Source organism: Calliopsis andreniformis, chromosome 3, assembly GCF_051401765.1.
Source record: "Calliopsis andreniformis isolate RMS-2024a chromosome 3, iyCalAndr_principal, whole genome shotgun sequence".
Taxonomy (NCBI): Eukaryota; Metazoa; Arthropoda; class Insecta; order Hymenoptera; family Andrenidae; genus Calliopsis; species Calliopsis andreniformis.
Genome location: NC_135064.1, coordinates 4,493,868 through 4,515,600, shown reverse-complemented (window position 1 = coordinate 4,515,600; position 21,733 = coordinate 4,493,868). Strand labels below are relative to the sequence as shown.

The 21,733-nt window shown below is 30.9% G+C and overlaps 1 protein-coding gene across 1 annotated transcript in view; it reads left to right on the top strand.

Annotated features, from left to right (window-relative positions):
- The first annotated feature begins 16,712 nt into the window (after nt 1–16,712).
- Nucleotides 16,713–21,733, top strand: part of Kst (spectrin beta chain, non-erythrocytic 5 kst) — a 52,963-nt gene continuing 47,942 nt past the window's right edge. The window contains exon 1 of the mRNA XM_076393689.1: nt 16,713–16,784. Coding sequence (XP_076249804.1) covers nt 16,766–16,784 — 19 coding nt within the window. The 5' untranslated portion in view covers nt 16,713–16,765. The remainder of the gene's footprint in view (nt 16,785–21,733) is intronic.

Here is a 21,733-nt window from a genome sequence, read left to right as displayed (position 1 = left end):
GTTTTCTAGTAATTTAGGGATTCTATATTAAATGATTTAAATTTAGGTAGTTCGAAGTTTAGATAGATTTATTAAAATACTTTTTAATAACATTAAGGAGCAAATTTCTTATCTTGTTAGTAAAAAAGTAAAAAATCGATTTGTTTAAGATTTTTTATTACCGAAACTATGTGATAAATTATTTCCAGGCTGTTGGTATGTTTTTTTATATGTTCAAGTAGTTTTAATATTTTTCTTTTTAAAAGAAGGTTCTATTACATATTCCGCCTATGGAATATTATATTTTAATTGGTTGGTATAATTTAAAAAAACTATTCAATCGATTAACTTAAAATTTTTAAAATAAGAAGCCATCTTACTTCAGTGTTTTACATAATTTGATGGAGAGGTATTATGCTAACCAGTGAAAAAGGGATATGAAGGTTTAGAAGAAATATACTACCTTTGGAAAAAAGTTTTTGACCAAATGCAACAATACGAAGCCATTTAACAATATTGTTGCGAGTAGCTGGTACGCAGCCTTAGCCAACTGGTGCTCGCGAGAAGAAGACGGTCGATTATTGAAAGAGATCGATTGCGGTGACAGTTGTCAAGCTGTCAGTCTAGACCGCGAATGCTATCGTGTGGATATAAAATATACATAAATATTAGATGAGTTTGATACGATAGCATTTTACATTTCAAAAGCTGCAATATTTTTAAATAACTTTGTATTGTTGCGTATGGTCGAAAACTTTTTGGCAGAGATTGTAGTCAGAATGTTTAATAGAATCTTTTTATGAAAAATATTGTAGCTACTTGAGCATATAACAAAAACATATAGATATACTGAAAATAATTTACCATTAATAAAAATATTGAAGAAATCAGTTTTTTACCAAGGGGAAAAGAAATTTCTCCCTAAGCATTATATTTATTTGGTACTTAATAATACTGACATTATATGGCTTGTATTCAGTGTAGAAAGTATGACTATTGATGATTGCTGTGAATGGTTACCATCACCACTAGTGAAATTTTCTGAATGTGGCGCAAAGAGCTCGTTACATCCCATTAGTACTTGAAGCGTTTGCGACATTAAAAGCTATCCCTTCAAGTCCGTACCAAAAAAAAGAAGACTTCTTTAATGAGGGGTTCTCGTAACCAATTCGTACGAGAATTCGTCTTCGGAGTATCGTCCTTTTGTTTCGTGAGACCAGACACACGGATAATTGCAAAATGCAACGTCGTTGCTCAATTCGTTTCGTGAAAGTTATAATTTTACAATTAACGTCCGCAGGAAACTGAATGATTCACTCGCACCTCGTGATCGGATGGTGATCCTTGTGCAAACTGTGGAAATTTATTAATTGGATTGAAAGTTGTTTTCAACGAAAATATATATGTATATTGGTTTGAAAGAATTTGATTCTTCGGATATTATGCACAGTTTTAAGGTACTTAGAAAAATCTTATGGTTAATAAAATGTGGAAAATTTTCGGAGAGTAGATTGTAGACATAAAAAAAGTGAAAACTTTGTCTAATAATGCTTAGTCGTTTAGTTAGACGCTATTTTGCACTGTCTAGAATACTGTTCCAAGATAATAAAAATGTAGAACATTTTTGAAAGTAGATTCTGCTTACAGTAATAATGAAGAAAGTTCATGTGCATATTTATATACCCAAATATACTTAGTTTGTTAGGTAAACATTATTTTGTACATTATTATCTATGTTAATGCTAACTCACGAAATGAAATAGTTTAAGAGTTGAGATTAAGAAACTCGTTTTTAATGCATAATCGAGTTTGGATCGAAACAACACTGTATCTTGGAATTATGCTCTAACTTCACTCGGACTGTCTCCGAGAAGGTAAAATTCAAACTGCTAACACGTATATGTAAGGTAAATGTTCCAGTAGTTGACCATGTCCTGATACCTAAACACTAATGTTAATTATATTTAGTTTTAGGCATAAATTCTAATGTATTAGGTATACCTAATTAAAAATAAAAACTAGTATCATGAAATAGTATCCTCAGTTTCTGGAATCTCACAATTACAGTATGGGGACAAACAGTTTTAGGTTGTTTTCGTACTGGAACATTTGACATCTTGAACGTTTAGGTACTGGGACATTCACCTTAGTGTTGTCTCGATACAAGATCATGGCTGACAGTCAGTTGAAAGCAGGGATGGTATTCAGTTCTGAAGCCGAGATTCATTTTGGTTTTAGTATATCTTTTCAATAAGATCGTATTTATTTCGGGTTTTCTCTATGACACTGTTTTGAAAACCGTATTTACCGTTTTTACAAAGTGTTCTCATTTCAAAACCCGAAATACTTTTCGGTTTCTAAACTGGTCTTACCAAAGACAGCCAAAATAAATTTGGGTTTCATATAAATGTTATCAAAATAGACTTCTGTGTCTCAGAAACTTGTTCAGAATACCTACTGTCGAATACACAGAATTCCTATACAACTAAATGTAACATCGAAAGGGAAGGAATGAGTAGTTACATGTAGAAAGTGGGATGTACTTGTAAAAGAAAGAAAGAGAATTTGGAATTGAAAAAATATAAGATGAGCTGTGAATAAAGGACGTATGGGTTGCATAAAATTACGAATGTGAATAAATACAGTCTCCCGACATATTCTTGAAACTTTGACTGGTAAACATAAACTCTACAATGCGAGTCGATGCGATCTTAGGACTGTACTTACGACGAATGAAAGAATGTAAGAAATACTGCTGGCGACAGATTTTTCACAAATTTAGTTCGCTTTTCATATGCACATTTTGTTTACTATGTAATATGTAGTTCTTTAACCCATTCATCTGAGATTTAGATGTTTGATGGCTACTCTGAAAATCGAAATTACTTATTTTGTACACCTAGCTCAAACGATTCTGGCTGCACTGACACTCTCGATTTCTTTCTTACATAAGAGCCACTAAATACGAGGGAGAGAGATAGAGAGTGTTGGTGCGGCCAAAATCGTTTAAGTTGTCCATACGTGCACAGTACCATCTACGGTCGTCATTTTACAGTACAGGGTGATCAGTTTATCTGGTAACCCTCCGAGTGTTGGCAGCATTTATTGTAATTGCTGTTAGCCTTGTAAGTGCTGCCAACATTTATTAGAGGGTTTTCAGATAAATTGATCACCCTGTATATGACCTCACAACAGCATGACGAGTTTAGCTCGTCAGATGAAACAAAAAGGTTAACTGTTACGTATTTTTAACTTACATCTGAGGAATCGTTAGCGAAGGGACCAAAAATTTGTTGTATTTGATTACATACACGCATGTGTGAACACACGTACGTACACATAATTACACGCATGTTGTCACTGAATTTTATTTTTGAAAACTTCTTATCATGGAGATCAAAATTGTTTAGTTTTAACATAGAAGTTTCAAAATGAAGAAACAGTAATAATAATTTTGATCTCAAATTGAAACCAAAATTTTGATATTGCTCGATGAGAAGAGAATAGAATCGAAGGTTCATTTTAGTTTTAATTTAGTTACTGCATATACATTGAGAACCGTATGTTATCAGTACCTTTTATTTAATTTGATATCAAAATAAATAATTTCCTGAACCCAAAAAGAATTTCGGTTACAGGTTCGAATACCATTCCTAGTTAAGAGTTTATAGACTATTAAAAACTCGTCTAAATTTTGACTTCTCAGAAGTAAAAACTAGCTAAATTGGAAGAGTAGTTCCAAGAAAATTTGAATGTATCATTGAGCTTGTCTCGAGACAACACTGGACTTCATCTTGACTTTTATGTAAATATCTCCTTTAAAAGTGCGGTAAAGTGCTGTATAATTAACAAACTAAGTGTTTTCTAGCTCATAAATATGAACAAGAACGTTTTTCATTGTTTTCATACGTAGAACTTTCCAAAACCTCTCATTTTTGTTAATACTCCGAATATGTATATGTCAGATAACAGTGTTCAAAATGCTAGTGCCAACAGGGGGCAAATCCGAAAGTTATCTAACACGTGTCATATTCTTTTTATTCGACGCAGTAATCGATACGAATGCATTGAACGAATTGACGATGTGTATATGACGTCTTTTCTGTACCTCAGAGCCAGACTAATTAAAGTCCATTTTTTCAAAATTAAGTTTTTTACAGGATCTTATTACTTTCTCTTCATTTTATTAGAATAATATGAACTTAGTTAAGTTACGTTATAAGTGAAGGAAATTTAATAGTATAAACTACTTCAAATACTATACTAGTAAATGGTAATCGCATTTGTTTTTCGGTTCTCTTGAAAAATAACAAAAAAGGACTTGGGTCACGTTGGCTCTCAAGTACAGTTTTGTCAATCTTATTCAACGCAGTTCAGAAACTGAAATTAAGCGTCGGCGACGTGCATAAACTTCCGAGAAAACGGTGATGTCATCTGGATTAACGAACCAACGTCCGGCTAAACGGATTACTAGAGTTGCAAATGCGCGAATGGTCTTGTTTTACTGTTATGTAAATACCAAGTATCTTGGTTTTCTTCTTAAATGGAAAATTGTCGGCCAGTCTTGTCAAAACAAGTCTTCTTGTTTGGTAGAAACCATTCTCTTGAAATACTTCAGAGTTACTCTTTCATTGTCTAGAAGACTACATCTGCATATGCAGGGAGTTTAATCAAATGTTGAGGAATGGTGATAAAATCTGAAGGTCATGTGATAATATTTTGTTGAATACCTATTTATTTGGGCTACAGCTAGATTGGAATTAGTCCACTTATTGTCTGTGTAACTCAATTCACTATAGCTCTAGGGCCCAGCTATGTTTTTATTTGATTAAATATTCTAATAATAAATATTCAAATAATGCTTTTATGATCATTCTTTTATTGCAATTGGGGTACTCCATCCTGTCGATCTAAAAAAATGAATGAACTTCAAGTTCTTTTCCTTAGGCAGTTATTTAATAGAATGTCAATATTTTTAAATGTAATATTTAACAATAACTTAATATTATTTTCGTATAGCTTGCATTACTTGCACTTACTACAATTTTAGAATTTAATTGCTCTGGCGAAATCTTCTTTTTGATTAAATATTTTTGGAGTTGTTGGCTAAATAGTATATCATGATATTGTCTTTTCCACATCAAATGTGGGTAAGAAATATAAGAATACGGTCAAAATATCGTAAAAACGGGAGTAAAATTATAATTGCATCTAAACAAAAATTTACATAGATATAATTAAATAATGTTACAAGAGTAAATAAATATAGATATCAAATTTTTGCGTAATTGTGACAATTATTTTAAATTTCTTAAAAATTTACGTCGTCATAAGATAACATCATTATGAACGATGACACTATTTGAGTATTAATACTGTTGACTTAATACCAAAGTTTAATGAACATAAAAGAGGAATAGTTCCCTAATTAGCGATTCAATAATCGCATAGTTTCACAACAATTGCGTGAAGATCGGTCATAGTACATTTTTATCCATGCTGTTTGTCGCGAATTCGCTTATCAATAGAGTGTGACTCACGATCAGTCCAATTAATAGTTAATGAGGTCGCGAGTGTAAATCTCATCGATTTTGTTTCTAAACTACACCACAAATAACTACAAGTCAGACAGTTTAATAACAAAGAGAATTCTTAATTCATTACACTACGATATTTATAAATTTCATTACTTGCTAGTAAAACAAAAAAAAAAAAAACATGAAATTATATTATAGTAAAATTTTGATTATAATAGAATCCCTTTTTAGTTTTATTATATTATTTCTCTTTCATTGTTTTTCTGCGAAATATGGTGTTTCCGAGTTACTCTATATAATTTCAGAAACCATGCAACATATTTTAGTTTCGCGTATCATCGTACTCATTCATTCATTCATTCATACAGTAGTCGCACTGTTCCACTTCCCATAAAGAAGAATCGTTTCCGGCCTGGAACTGTTATGTCAGACGTGTGAAAGGGCTCGCAGTTTGCTATCATAAAAAGATTACGTCTTTCTGCTCGAAGTTCACTGTAGGTATTTCTTTCATTGACGACTGTTCGCATACAGAGCGTTAATTAAACCTAATAAAAAAGCGGAAGGAGAGTATAAGATTTAAAGAAAGAGAAATACTATCTTTTTTTAGTCCTTCAAGATAGTCAACAGAAAAATAAAAATTTCAGAATTGATTTCAAAATTAATTATGTACAATTACTAAACATTCAAAATACACTTAGCAAAAAGAACACCTCTTATGTACCTATGCCTTTGTGTACCAGAGTTTTTAGCAACTACTGCTTATATAAGATTCGATTCTTTTAAATGTCAAAATCTTTAACCCTTGACTCCCTATTTTATAACAGTGAATCATACTCGTGATACGGATCCTATTTTACAAATGTTGGAACAGACGTTTTGCATCATCGAACTCACAAGTGAAAATGAAAAAATTGTAGAATTTTTGAAGAACTAATGGAACTAGTTTAAAGTTAGAGCAAGTCATTTTGAGTAACTTATATGTATATTTTTCTGTCATTTAAATTATTTTAATGTGTGTGCAACCTAACTAAAATACATGAAGTAATGCTAACTTTATTTTTTATAATTGATATAGAAAATATTCATAAACAAATTGTATTAATTCGATCATATTGTTAAAACATTGACACTGTATAAGTTGAAGTTTGAAATTTTCTTTCTGAGGTTTTCGAGACTACATGATTTGTATAGATTCAATATAGTACTTAGTTACATACTATAAATATAATTCGGTACAAGTAGGTAATAAGTTTGTATATGCAACGTAAAAGATACCTTTGTTAGTGATAATAATTAGAGAAAGAATAGATAGATTTTCAAAAATACAATAATATTGCACTATGCAAATACAAGTAATGAACTGTCAATTTGTTATAATTAACTACACTTGTGTCTCGTTTAGCATGGTGGATGCGTACCGTGTAAAAATAGATCCAGGTGTACTTATAATTACTTATAATTACTTTAGTTATTTAAGTATTCGAGCTCTGAAGAGAATTTTGTATGTTAAAAATGTTAAAATTGCCTTGAATTCTCAAATACAGTAAGCTCTCAATTAACTAGGTTATGATTATTTATGATAAATATCATCCAGAACTTCATTCTAACAATAAAACCACAGTAACCTGAGTAAAATTTCAATTAAAAGCCTTAATTAGAAAGATTTAATAATAATCTACTAAAATTAAAAAAAAGATCATAACCGAAGGGGAGCTTCAATTTTGTTTTCAGTGTTAACCTGATTGACTAAAGTCTACACATACGTATACAGTATTTGCTCTATTTAAGTTCATGGCTCAGCACATACTTGGTCACTAAAATATCTAGCCACTCTAATAGAATAGATACCTTCATCTCTCTATGACTCATTCATATGACAATATAAATTAAAAAATAACTTTTCGTAATCTTATTCAAGTATTTATTAAAGATTTGTTTAAAACATGTTTCATATTATTTTTTACTTTATTGATAAGTATATAATTTTATATAAGACTTACTAATTACTTACTAAAATATATTTACGATCATATGTATCTACGTTTCAATCTTACAAGATATAAGAAGTTAATTTTTGAACCTAATTTACACATTGACGTTTTTTTGTTTTCTGAGGAGAAAGAATATAATTTGGGTAAATTAGGGGAATAATGCTGAGTTAGAGTGACAAAATACTGCGTATAGCATCTCTTCAAGAAAACTGACACGGAAGAAAAATGTTCAATTTTCTTTTAACTGCGTGAAGCATCTTTTAATTCACACACTTACCATCTGTATTAATTGTAAGCAATAAATTTCTGAGTAAATTTTACCTAATCTATATTTCATAATGCTGTTACACAATAATTTTGCTAATAGCAATTTTCTCGTTATTCCTTAGAAGAATTTCATAATCTCGACTTATGATATTTACTTTGGAAACGGGCAATGTGCAGATCTTGTCATCCCCGTCTCTGATCGCAAAAAGGAAGTCTAGTGCCATTGAAAAGAAATTATAAACGCTCATCTTGATCTTGACGTCGATCGACCAACGAAATATACATGAATAGGCGTATCGTCATATCGTTTGAACTTGCGAGACCTCGTCACATCCTTTTTCTCTTTCACCAGCGCACGATTTCTTGCAACACAAACGTTTGCTTGACCTGACAGTGTCAGTAGTAGGTGGGGTTCTCTTTCGAGAGCCGACTCTGAATGGGTCTCTATCATAATAAAGTTCAGATTTCACCCAAGAGCCTTGCTCTTACAAAGCATTCACCGTATTTCCGGAGCGATTCTGCACTTCCTGGCACCGATGAACCTCTAACGACGTTTGAACAGTGAGACTGTCTCCTACCGCCTCTTTGTTCTTTAGAGCCTTCCTTTTGCAACTTTCTCCAATTGATTCCAGTGGATTGTTGACAGTGGCTGAATAATAACTGTGCAGAAAGTTTTAATAAAATGTTATAGTCACCGTGACAAAGGATTCGCTGTAGCAGTAAGTGCATTACTTGCTCATCATGGAAGATTGAGAGTCCTTATTTGTGATGAAAGGAAGATATGATGAGTATTTGCCTTAGTTTCGTGTCTTAATTGATAATTAGTGAGATGCTTGTTAGCGTGAAATGAAAGAATTAAAATAGTGTGATTGTTTTCTAATAGTAGATAAGTATAAACAAACATAGTTAGTTTTTCAGATTAAGCATGTAAAAGTTATATTTACCTTTAAGGAAAATCTATATTTACTTGATTTGGTCGAGAAAAGAAATCCTTTCTAGAAATCGGGGATCAAATATAACAGTTATTCTAAAAAATTTTATGAAAAAGATCAATTAAAAACCTTATTAATATGTTATATATTACTAAACTCTTTCAGTGCTAACATCTACATCATGGGTATAGTGTGAAAATTGTTAGGCCAATATTTACTTAATTTTTATGCATTAAGAAAAAATCCTATACTCGCGATAAATGTTATTGGTGAGAGAAACTTTTTCCACACGTCGATACATTCTTCCAGAGTACCCCAACTATAAAAAGTTGTATTCTTTTTCACACATTTAACAGTAAACAAAGTTATAAGTTAGAAGAGTTTTCAAATGGGTACCGGGGAATCGGTCTGTGGCAATTTTGACACTGAAAGAATTAAATTGAGGATAATAATTATAAGGTGCAAAGAAAATTATTCAGAAACAACATGAGTAGAAAACATTGATTTCCAAAACTTTCTAATCACGTAACAATTATTATTTACGATCGAAATTTTGTTTTATTGTCGAGAGTCATTAACAATGAGAGGAATTTATTTCAGTTGCTCATAACCGTTATTTATAACAAAAACGGTTTCTAATGATGACGAATCGTAGTTGAGAAAAGTAGATAAATTTTTGTTATCGACGACGGTTACGGTAGACTGAAATTAATTTTTCTCATCCATAATCACATTATGTTCATATATGGAATGAGCAACCGAAGCAAAATTTCATTATCAGTCGTAGTTACTGGCAATAAAAAAAATTATAACTGTTTCTTGTAATCAAAAACATTTTAATCAAGAAAATAATTTTTACCATACATTTTTTTATTTTGATTGCAATAATTGAAATTCCAGTTATAAATAATAAGCGAAAAAATAAAAACAATTCAATAGATTATTTTTACACTTAATATTATACATATTCATTCTTTCTTTATATCGTTTACAAATTTGTAACAAGAACTATTGATCATTTTTATAACTAGGAGTGAAAGCTGACGAAATATATTCAGTTTTGACAAAAAAATGTCGAAAACTATTAATAAAACAATTTACTTTGCATTTTATATGCATAAGTCGGAAAGTCTTTTATATAAAGTATATTGTGGAGAATCAAAGATATTTATTAGCTTCATTTTATGAACAAGAAAGTTGTATATTTTGAAAGTAATTAGAATTTTGTTTATGTTTGCAATTTATTTTGCTCCTGTACTCATATAGTCTAATAATAATTTATTGTTTTTTTGTGGGAGAATACCTGAGAAAATCTACAACTATCTTAATTCCCTACAAACAGGGCCTCTCTAGTTTTAGATATTACATGTTTTTGTATTACAATTTTTATAATTTTATCATTTTGTTTAGCATTATGAAAAATAACATATGTTCATTATTAGAAATAAAACTCTGGCTCTACCTTCTCGATTAATCTCTACTTCTGATTCACACTATATGTAAAGTCGTTCGCAGCAAAAGGGTTGATAAAGCCTCCAACTTAATCAGCACATTTTACATTTTCTCCTCGAACTTACTGCTTTTCTTTCTTTTGCAACAAATTTTCTACAACTCTAGGATATCTTAAGAATTTCCAATCATTATTTCAGTTCATTTCCTCTTTATTGAACCTACATTCTCCTCTTCGTATAACGCTATTCAGCTCGTAATACTTTATCCTGAGTTCAAACTTCTTCTTGTACTACAGTGAATAAATTAACTATGAGGAAACGACATGGTCATATGTACAAACTGAGTGCAAGAAATTACAAGGAACCAATATACACATGTCCTTGAGAATATAAAAGATAAACGTTGGTTGGATAGCTTGAAGATCTTCAAGAAGCAAGGAACGCGTACTTTCTCTTGATAAATTTTGACAAACGTATGCGCGCGTGTGTGTGCGTGCGCGCACGATTCCCGGGTATGCAAATTCGTCGGTGACGTATCGTAAAATGTCACGCGACAGAACGTGATCAAAGTTATTACGTTTAATTATTTCGTTCCGCTGCAATCTTCAATGTTCTTTTCGCGTTTGATGTCATAATTAGTCGTCGAGTTAAGTTTCGATTATTCAATCATTCAAAGTGCAAAAGAATTCGTGTAGTGTACAGTTTGATGCACTTTGGTGGTCGTGTTATTACAAAAACTACAGTTTGTGATGAAACATATTTATATACATTACCATGCATGAGTATATTTGGACACTTTAACATTAGAAACGCATGAAATACCTACATTTTGTTATTTATGCTAACTGATATCAGATATTATTTGCATCGATATTTGTAAGCCTTGTATAATCATCTGAGATGAGATTTGTAGTAAAAGCTATATTATAGAATTTTACTTGGTATATTTTACATATTGCAATAACGTGAAAATGTCTAAATACTTATGCACGGTAGTGTAGGTATTAGATAATGCAGTTAGAAAAGATTTCAAAATTTACATGTGTAAATCCTGGCATAAACATTCTTAGTATATTTACTAATACTTAATTTACTCAATTTTTCATAAAGAAAATAATGATTTAAGAACAATATCATAAGACAATTAAGCTCTATAAATTATATCCAATTCTTTCGATTATATTTCAATTTAAAAATAAATAAAAACTAGAATTCTTTAAGAGAAATATGAAAACATATTTTTATATAATTGTGGCTATCAAATTAAGCGCGGAAGAATTCTACACTTTTATCTGGATATTACTGAAACCTTTGAAGTTTCTCTGTTTCTAGCATCGCTCATCCACCGTGCTTCCGGTGGAATCTCGCTGCTTCCTATTCCTGCAAGCGCATAAATGAGTTCGTACGGTATCTTATGCAGTCAAGCCTGAACGATGAAAGTTCACGCAGCGAAAATTGCTGTTGTACTACACCCGTAAACATAGCATAGGAAACTATTAGTCAAATGGCTAGTGTATATGACACATGTAATACAATGTACACGCCAAATTCTTTTTCTTTTTTTGATGGATAAATACGTCTTTTATTTATAAGACTGTACTAAACTGCTGAAATTGTTAACAAGTTTCTATAAGTGCATTTCTAACTAGAACTCACCAAGTGTAATATTCATTTTTTAATAAATGTTTGTTAGTTTATAGACCTCATGAAGCCAGGAAAAGTCTAAATCTGCTACATATTACATAATTATGTATGTGTATTGTGTTTCGTGATCTTTCAATGTATTAATTGATAGGTATCCCTAAAATTTTTTTAATGAAATTAATAACAGCACTTTAGTAACGATAAAAAGGAGAGTATAAATATTAAAAAAAAAAAACAAATGAGACTGTTCTAATTGATTCTATTCGTTTCTGATAGGCGGCTAAAAATTTAGGATAATAAGGTGTTTTACGGTTATTCTATAATAGTATCGTTAGTAAGTGGCGTTTAATTTAAAAAAATTATAACATCAATGGGTACTATTGACATTACTAATATCAGTCCCACCAGTTGTGAATATCCATGAAGATTGTCTAATATTTATTAAAAATTTCCACAATTGTCAGAATTGATTAAAAGTTGTAGTTTTTGTTAATTGGATTTTATTATCGATAATTGTTAAAAAATTATCAATATTTTCTGCCCTTGAATGTTTATTCTATTCATTAGTACTTAAAAACATTATTCAACATCTTCGGCTTTTGTCAACGTTTATTAACATTAATATTAATATAATATAAATACTTATTAATGCTTAATTATTAATGCGTAAAAGTCAACGAACAGTCGATATCATTTTTAATAAATATTTTTACCTCTAACTAACACTTAAGATATTTTTTATTATTTTCACCATATATGTACATGATTGGTAGATTTAATTTTAAAGTGGAGACTGTTCTTATTTGAGATCGATTACGACAAGCGCTTGTGTATGCTTATCTCTATTGAATATTTGGTAAAAGTAACGATGATGTTATGATTTATGAACTCATCGCATTACTACTACTATTACAACTTGCTGCCTTATGTGATAAGAACTGGTCGTGAGCGTTTAAACGTCTTCGATAAAATCGTGTCATAAGTTTTGAGTCAAAAGTAATTTCGGAAACAATTCAATACTTTTATACCAAAGCTAATTTTAATAAAGCTTGTTTCGATAAGATATCAGTCATTCCTAACTTTGTTGTGTCCAATTAACGAAGATTCCACCTTTTATAAAAAATGTTCCTTAGGTGTAAATTGTAACGCTGACTGTGTACTGAATTTTCGTCAGTTTCTAGAACTTGTCAAGACGAATACCTACGTTTGTTCAATGTTTTAGACATGTATGAATAGTAGTTTGCGAAGTATTAACAATTAAATTTGCTCTATATATCTTATCTTGCTCGTAGATTTGAAATTTTCAAGAAATTAACTTCAATTATGAATACCTTCTAAACTGTGCTCAATATGCTCCCAAAACAAGATATTTTAATCAACTTGATGAGTTCTAGTTAATGGATGAACTTTATATTCGAGGAATAATTTGATTATTCATGAAAAAATTCAACAAAATTTTCCAATCGATACAATATAGTGAATGTTCATAGGGCAAGAATGGTTATGAGATAGATATAGTGACCAATTTTCTGTTTCTTATGATTCTGAGAAATCTTATTTTCCTTCGGCCCTGGAATTTCAACAGATAAGTTACAATTATCAATTAAATAGTATCTTGTTTATTTCGGTACTTATGTAGGTTATTCATGAACAAACAAAACTATTATCTGTTAGATGGCCTTGATATAACATCTAAGTATAGAGCAAGATAGGAAAATTCTCATAAGCAATCATTTACGAACAAAATTCAAAAATTGGTAGGAAAGGAACTAGTTTATTGAAAAGAAATAGAAGAAGTATTACTTCTTTTTAGATGATTTTAAAAGTCTAGTTTTCTAGTTAACAGTAAAAAGTAAAAAAATACACAAGTTTAATTTAGCAAAGGAGACACACTTAGATTGAGTCAAAGATTATATTGGCGTCATCAGGGCTTATACCTACGAAAACCAAAAGTTTTTTCACTTGTAATGGTAGATGTACGTATATACAATCATATCTCCGCAACAAAATTATCACAAGTAAAATATCTCAAATTCTTTATGTAATTGCGCGAAATATTTTTTAATAGATACATTTTGTCACGTATTAGGAGACTATAGACAATTTTCTCGAGAGGTTTTAATATTTAAATAGATAACTGCACTCTTTCTTGTTCTTTATATATATATTTTACTCTATAGTCATTAAGATTAAAATGATCTTTTTTGTATTTTTCGTTATTTAGTCCAGAAAAATAATTTTTGTATATTTCAATAGACAAATACTAATTTCGTATTTAATAGATATTATTTCTATATCATCAATAAGTACAGTATCTTGAAGTATTCTTTTCTTCGCGTCTCCGACTTTCCCTTTCTCTTCTAAATATGTATAGAAACATATCAAAGTTGAATCGATTTCGAATGAATCGTTCCCTTTAGTCCATTCACCGTATTTCCGGCATGATCTCTCATTTCCTGCTACATAGACGAGCGTGTTTCAATAATTCCATGTATTTGCTGGTTGCATCACAACGCGGTGACAAGCCTATGCCTTGAAAAAATTTGCTAAACGATATGTATTTCTGTTTCGTGACATCACATCTGTCTTTACTTTGGTGACTCCTTCTCAACACTGAAGCGAAACTGAAGTATACGCTACTTCCTCTACATATGTAGGTAGTTTCTTTCCTTTCTGCACTCTTCTTCCTCCCCCACACCTCAAAGTCGACAAAACGTGTGCTCCCACGCCTAGGCGATAGTTGTTCACACCCAAAAGGCAGTCAGCATGACTGGTACGATCATTTCCTATGCGTGTACAATTTATTCTTAAAGAACACTACATATGTTTAGAGCTTTCTTCATGTAATCCTTATTATTCTTATTTTTTTAAATTAAATGCACCCTCATCTTTCTTTATCTTTTGCAAGATAAAAACACTCACTATTACATCACTTACGTCCAATGATCATTTAAGAAAAGGGTCTCTCAGTCTTTATAAAGTCAGTGTTATCCTGAGTTGTGAGCTTATAATGAGTATATATATAGGTACCATGTATTAGATCAACGCTGCATAAAACTAACAAAACAGAGGTCTCCCCTTTTTAATTGGTATACGTTAATCGTCAATAGTTTATATATGCAAATTTTATTCTAACATTACACATTTAAAGAAAATAGAACTGTGTACTTACGAAAGAGAATCATAAGAATCTTTATTTGAGCAAAATTTATTTATAAATGGTTGATTAATCAACTTTTTAATGTTGCAGAGACGATATTAAATTTTTTTATTATCAAACCGAGTTCTATTTAAACTCGTAAACATGGTTTCATGATATCGATAGTTTTGATTGTTCGCCAGACTTTCTTTGTAAAAGTTTGGTCGTTATCAGGTTAAAGACCAATTAACCCTAGACTACTGAAAGAATGTCAAAAAATGTCCAGAAGCTTTCAAATAACTTAAATTTTTTCATAAAATAATATGGGGTAAGGGTTCCAATTACTGTGTGTTGACCGATTATTATGCCCATCTCTTATTTTCATAAATAACCAATAACAGTTTTAAATTGAAAATATTTGGTTTTATTTAAAAGACATAAATATTTTTAAATAGTTGCGTAACGCTACATCTTATTATATGTGAAAATAAAAAGACGTTTTTAAAACACTTCTTTCTGTTTTATTTTTATTTTTATTTTTTAGCTCATTGACAGATAAACCCTTTGATTACAATTAAAGGAAAAAAGAATACAATATGTAAATTAAAATTAAGGCAAAGGATTAAAAGACTAGAACGAAAACTAAAGCGAAAGTAAAAATAGTTATTTTAATTATGTTGTAGAGTAACTTAATCGTCGTAAATAAATAAATTAGATTTCGTGGTTATTATCCTTAAATCTTATAATTGCTTAAGCTTGTTAATGTTAAGTACCATTATCAGTCACTAGATTGTACTGAATCAGGGGTCGCCAAACTATGGATCGCAATTTATTTTTGTCAACCCCGAAAGTTGAGAGTAATTTTTACACTTTTTGAAGAATGTTATTCGCCTTCTTAGAATACAGGTATTATAATTTGTGCATTTATAAACACACTTTAATTTCGTCAATCAAGGATTTCTAAAGAAATTATTTGTGTTCTAAGTTCTTGGTCCGCAGAACCTAAAAATATGTAATGTCTAGCCCTTTATATAAAATATTCGTCAATAAACATTAACCGTACTCAACTCAAATTACACAGTGAACAAGCTACTACAAATTGTCACTATCCACACTATCTGCAAAACCAAAAATTAAAAGAACCTAAAATTGGAACTTAGAATAACTACTCAAAATTGTGAGAAATTTTGGCTTTTCTCGAAGTCAAGGCATGTATAAAAGTCAAGGCCCAGCTCACCCCGACGGAGTCACTTAACATGGGCTTACCCCAATGCAACCTGGTCGTGGCCTTATCCAAAGGATATACAGAATCTCTCGGAGCATTCCTGTTTTAAACGCAGCAGAGTTCACGTTTGCTTTGACATGCAGTTCCTTGTAAAGTGACAGCATAGAGCAGAATAAGCCAACAGTTTTTTCATACCTCTTATTTTAATTTCTCTCACAAAATTGTGGGTATCCGAAACTGACAATGAGATCATCTAAAATAAAAAATACCAAGGCTGAGAATATTATCAAATCATTGGGCGTTGAGAACGATACTGGCAAAAGTTTGTCGCTCCGTTTAGGTGCGAGGAATACACTTGTACTCAGCGTCAACTACATAAAAGAACGTGGACATAACACGTTCGCGATACGCGATAAGAGGCCCGTGTGTCTGTGGTCGTTGGTCGTTGGTTAACAGCTGAATCAGTTCGTGGTTGCCATTCGCAGACGTCCAGACGTTCACTCCCAACGGTAATTTTTCGACGTACACAGGTCGACAGTTGAACAGTGAAAAGTAGTCATGACGGTGCGGATCGGTGATCAGTGAAGGATCAAAGGCACAATGTCACGCAGTTATTACGGTACGTTCTATCGGAAAACGATAAAAGCAGATGGGAGATAGTGAAGTGCAAACTGGAAACTATAAACGTCTCTGAAATCGTTACTTTGAAACGTCTATGGCGGTTGGTTATATCATAGAAACATAGTGTAAGCCTGGTTATGCGTTTTACGGTGCAGTGGTGTTAGAGACAAAGCCTAATCTCGTACCAACCGCACCTGTTTGCTGTTTCATCCGTGTAGATAAGAGATTATCTAGCGTAGCACCGTACCGCATTCCTTGTAATTAGAGCTTGGTACACCGGGTGTCATTTGCTAACATTTACTGTCTGTGACCTGATGCTTAGCTTACCCCAGTTCTAATAGGTTTGGACTTTACTATTCTTTTATCTCTGATGGATTGGCATGTGCTTTGATAATATTTTGTGCCTTGATATTTGTTACTTTAGATGATCTTGTTGTCAGTTTCGGATACCCACAATTTTGAGCAGTTATCTTAAATTTCAATTGTGTGTACTTTTAACTTTTGGTTTTGTGATTGTGTTAGTGTCAATTTTTAGTAGCTTTTGTGCTGAGTAGATGTAATCTTGAAACATTTTAAGTACATTTAACCTTATGTATTTAGATAATTTTAATCTTGAGTAGGTTTCATTTCTTGGAATCCTAATCTTAAGGAATTCCAGTTTTGAACCGTATCAACCTTATGAAGTTGCAATATTACAATGGCAGTTTTAATCTTAAGTAATCATTGTTTTGAGTAGCTTAGTGTCGAGTAGTTTCAATATCGTAGTACTTTTAGACTTGAGAAATCTCGGTTTTGAGATTTCATCCTTGAAGGATTTAAATCTTAAATTGTTCTAATCTCAAGTAATTCCTCGGTAGTTTTTATCTGACGTAGTCTTAGTGTTATTTTTTGGTAGTGTTACTAATGAAAAATCTCAATTTCAAGTAGATTCAACCTTGAGAAGTCCTAATCTTGGATTGTTCTCATCTTGAGTAATCCCAATTTAAGATAAATCTTACTTTGTGTAGTCTTAACTTCTGGTAATTTTAATTTTGAGTAATCCTAGTTTTGTATAGTTGAATTCTAAAATTATGATTTCATTTTCTTTCCAAAACCAATAATATCTACTTGTAAGAAACTTATTTGCAAATTCACTTGCGTTAGAAATCAATATTTTCTTTCGTTGTTTAACTTTGATGTTGTGTGGCTATTTTTACCGTAATCTGTAATTGAATTCCAAGATAGCACTGCGTTAATGTGATAAGTATTCTCGCTGAATGTGTTTGAAATGACATCATGAGATGACTGCACCGTGGTTTTTAACCGTAAGCATAATTAGTTAGAGCTAAATGAATCAGAGTATAGATTGATGTTGTACCTCTGTACAAATGTGGTTAATCACTAACCATTTCGAAATAAGTTAAATAAAAATTATTTAAGAGTAAAAATAATACCTGCTAAAGAATTACTAAAATTTATATTCAGCAATTAAGTGAATTGAATGGTACATTAAAATGAGAGTAACTTAACTGAACTTAAATTGATGGTGAAACTGTTTTCTTAAATTTTTCGTACGATTCTTGTTCTCATTTTCATTTATTATTTGCTCATTTAGATACTTTGATTCGTCTCATTAGAGGCTTTACAAGCTCTTCATTCGTCCGACAGTATTGATAAATTTTAACGAAGTAACTAAAACATTATTTACTGGAGAAGAATAACTTTGTTTTCTTGAATCATCATGAATAATGCATACTACTGATTAAAGATTAGTACGAAATGCTGTTTAAATATTCCAAAGCCAACTTTCCTTGAATAATACATATCAAGATTAACATGGAGTTAAATATCAAGTTGTTGTATAGATAAACATTTGGTATCGTGTTAAATATTGTGCATGAAATAAATGTTAGTAAAAGTATGTAATTATATTTTTCAATTATTTCTATGCTAAAAGTATACTAAATGTTTGCTCATCTGCAACACGAGCTATTGGCAACATCTGGTAAAAATAGAAGCGTAACGCGTGGAAAATATATGCATAATTGGCATTGAAAGTGTAACAAGCACTATATAGTTTTGAAACGGATATTCCATGTATGTAAAACGTAATTGAAATCAGCAGTCGCGTGTTATCAATTTAGTAATTAAACAAGCTACTGGAATTCGCATGACTTCATTGACGAAATGTTTAAATATAGAAAAATTTAGAACAATATTATGAATTAATTCATCGGTAAATATTAACAATATGAATTCAAAATAGCAGACATTTAATAGTGTATATTTCCACTGTAGTAATCGTTAATGAATGTTCAGAATATCGATTCGATCAATTTAAATCGGACACACGATAGTTAATGCATGACAAATCTCAATTGAATAGAATTAGTCTCGACAGACTACAGGTTTGTACAAAATGGATTACTCTCTTTTAAACAACTTATCGAGATAAATGACGAAGATATGCAGTTAAATTAATTATGAGGTTGATGAAATAGTGTCAAACTTTTTTGTCGAAAATAATTTAACATTTTTTATTACTAATATAGAAACAAATATATTGTTTAAAAATAGTAGGTATAATACAGTTTATGCAAGTTTATGCTTAGTTTTAGAAATGCAACTAAAAAATATAATTTATATAAAAATTAGATTTGAATCACCCTTAAAATATTACAAGTATTTTGTATTTTTTTTATACATTTAATTTTTTATTCAGTCTAGTTATGACAAATTTATTTTTATTGAAGTTAACTTCAAACATCGAGCTGGAAAGTGAAGACTATCATTTTTATAACAAATTGCAGTTTTTAAAGTCATCAACAAACTTTAAACTTTAAACCAATGTGTATATGAATTAATTAACGTAGTTGACATGGTGTAAGTACCCGAAACTTTAATTGATTTCACTTTCAATTGTTATGGTATACGTATTAAAAGACGTAATGAGTTTATATCGATTACAACACGTTTAAGGTCAACGCGTGCCTTATCATCGCCTTCCATGTTGTAATCGAGATAATTATCAAAAGAAAACATTCGAAACACTATTGTTTTTAATGTGAGAAAAAGTACAAAAATTGTCATAGGTATAATCGTATCTACATTGCACGTTCATGACATCAATGGTTGTTTCAGTCAACCCACGCGGAAGTAACATTCTTTCCCCGGATAACTTATCACTGAGTCAAGATATTCAAAGCTGAAAATAGTCATGATAATTGAATATCATGTATGATATAGTATAATTTCCCCCCGATTTTTTCCGCTGCTGATTTTATTTATTAAATGTTAAATTGCGAAAATATTTAGTGTTCATATTATCTTCTGCATTCTTATTACGTTAAGTAAGTCAATTATTAAAGTGAATAGATATTAATTGCTAGACTGCAGATATTTAATTTATGCATTTATGGAAAATTTGAAATTGCAAAAATGTACAGAATGCACAGAGTACGGAAAAATATACAAACGATTTAAGATAAAGTATACGTTATAATCTTTCATTTTTATCTTTAATGTAATTTTTATCTTTAATGGAAATCTCTAAACATCCACATGTTTTAAATGCAAAATTTTATCTATTATTTCTTAATTTTTTGATCCTCTTTTTCAGTAAGGGTTTCAGTTTGACAGTTTCATCCCTTCTATTGACCTCTATACGAATATTTCACTCCTTTTAATGGAAAAAAACTATCAATTAATATGAAACATTAATAGGTGATTGAAAGACACCGAAGCAACAAATATTTTAATGTCCTATTTCTTGGCCATTATGGAATGTAAATTAATGATCGAAATAAGAAAGTATCAGTGTACACGAATATTGGAGAGTTTTCGGTATCTGCTGGAGTAAGATTTTGCATTCATAAACTAGTTCTCAGGCAGTATGTAAAATATTTTTAATGGCTGAAAAATGTATATGTAAATTGTAAATTGTGATTTGTTTTATTGATGAAATTCGTGGATCTGAAATCGTTGCCTATATATGCACATACATATATGAGATATGTACATCTTCATCAAAATTTCTTCTTCACTACACTGTCCACAAAATTAAATTGTCATCCATCGGTAAAGTCTCTGAGGCATCTGAAAGTAAATAAGAAACAAGTGCAAACGACAGTTCATTCTGGGGAGAAGAAGCAGACCAGTTGCTTCTTATGGATGTCGATGACTCGACAAGATCATTGTCCTCGGTTTATTGTCGTTATTGCCAGCACATAAGCCTCCGTCATAACTTTTATCGTACCTTATAAGGGCAGAATACGGATGGAATAAACGTGAACGTGAATGAAAATCGTTTAGAAATAGCAAAATGTCATTATAAAGAATGTTTATAATTTGTGAAATATGTTTATAATTTCCTTTGCTTAGCATTAAGTAGTTCAAAAGATTGGAAAGCAAAACTTCGTTATATACTGTTCATATCGAATCTTAAAAATGTGCAAACGAGACTTTGTATAGGATGTTCCAAAATTAGTGGTACAAGCGGAAAGTTAGTGTTACTACATGAGAAAATAAGTAGAAAATACAGAATAAAATTGTTTGATATCGCACATCATTTTCGAGAAAATTGAGTTTGTATTATAATCGAGTATGAACGCAATGGAAGTATAATTTTAGACTCTTGAAGGCTTGAAGGGTTTCACGAGGTAAGAGGGATACTCACGGTGTGGCTATTGCCTGTCTTTACGGTAAGCTATGTAGAAGTATTCCCCTTGTTCAGTTTCCCTTTCAAATATTTAAAACTGTACTTGGCGGTACATTCGTCTTCGGTGAAAATTTAAAATCAATTTTCTTGAAAACGAAACACGATATCAAAAACTGTTATTCTATATTTTAAACTCATTTTCTCATATAATACCACCTTCTTTCAGCTCGTATCACCAGTTTTAGAATGCCATGTATGTTGGTTGTATTATTCTGTTGGGCTTTTCTCAGTGCAATTTTAACTCTTATATA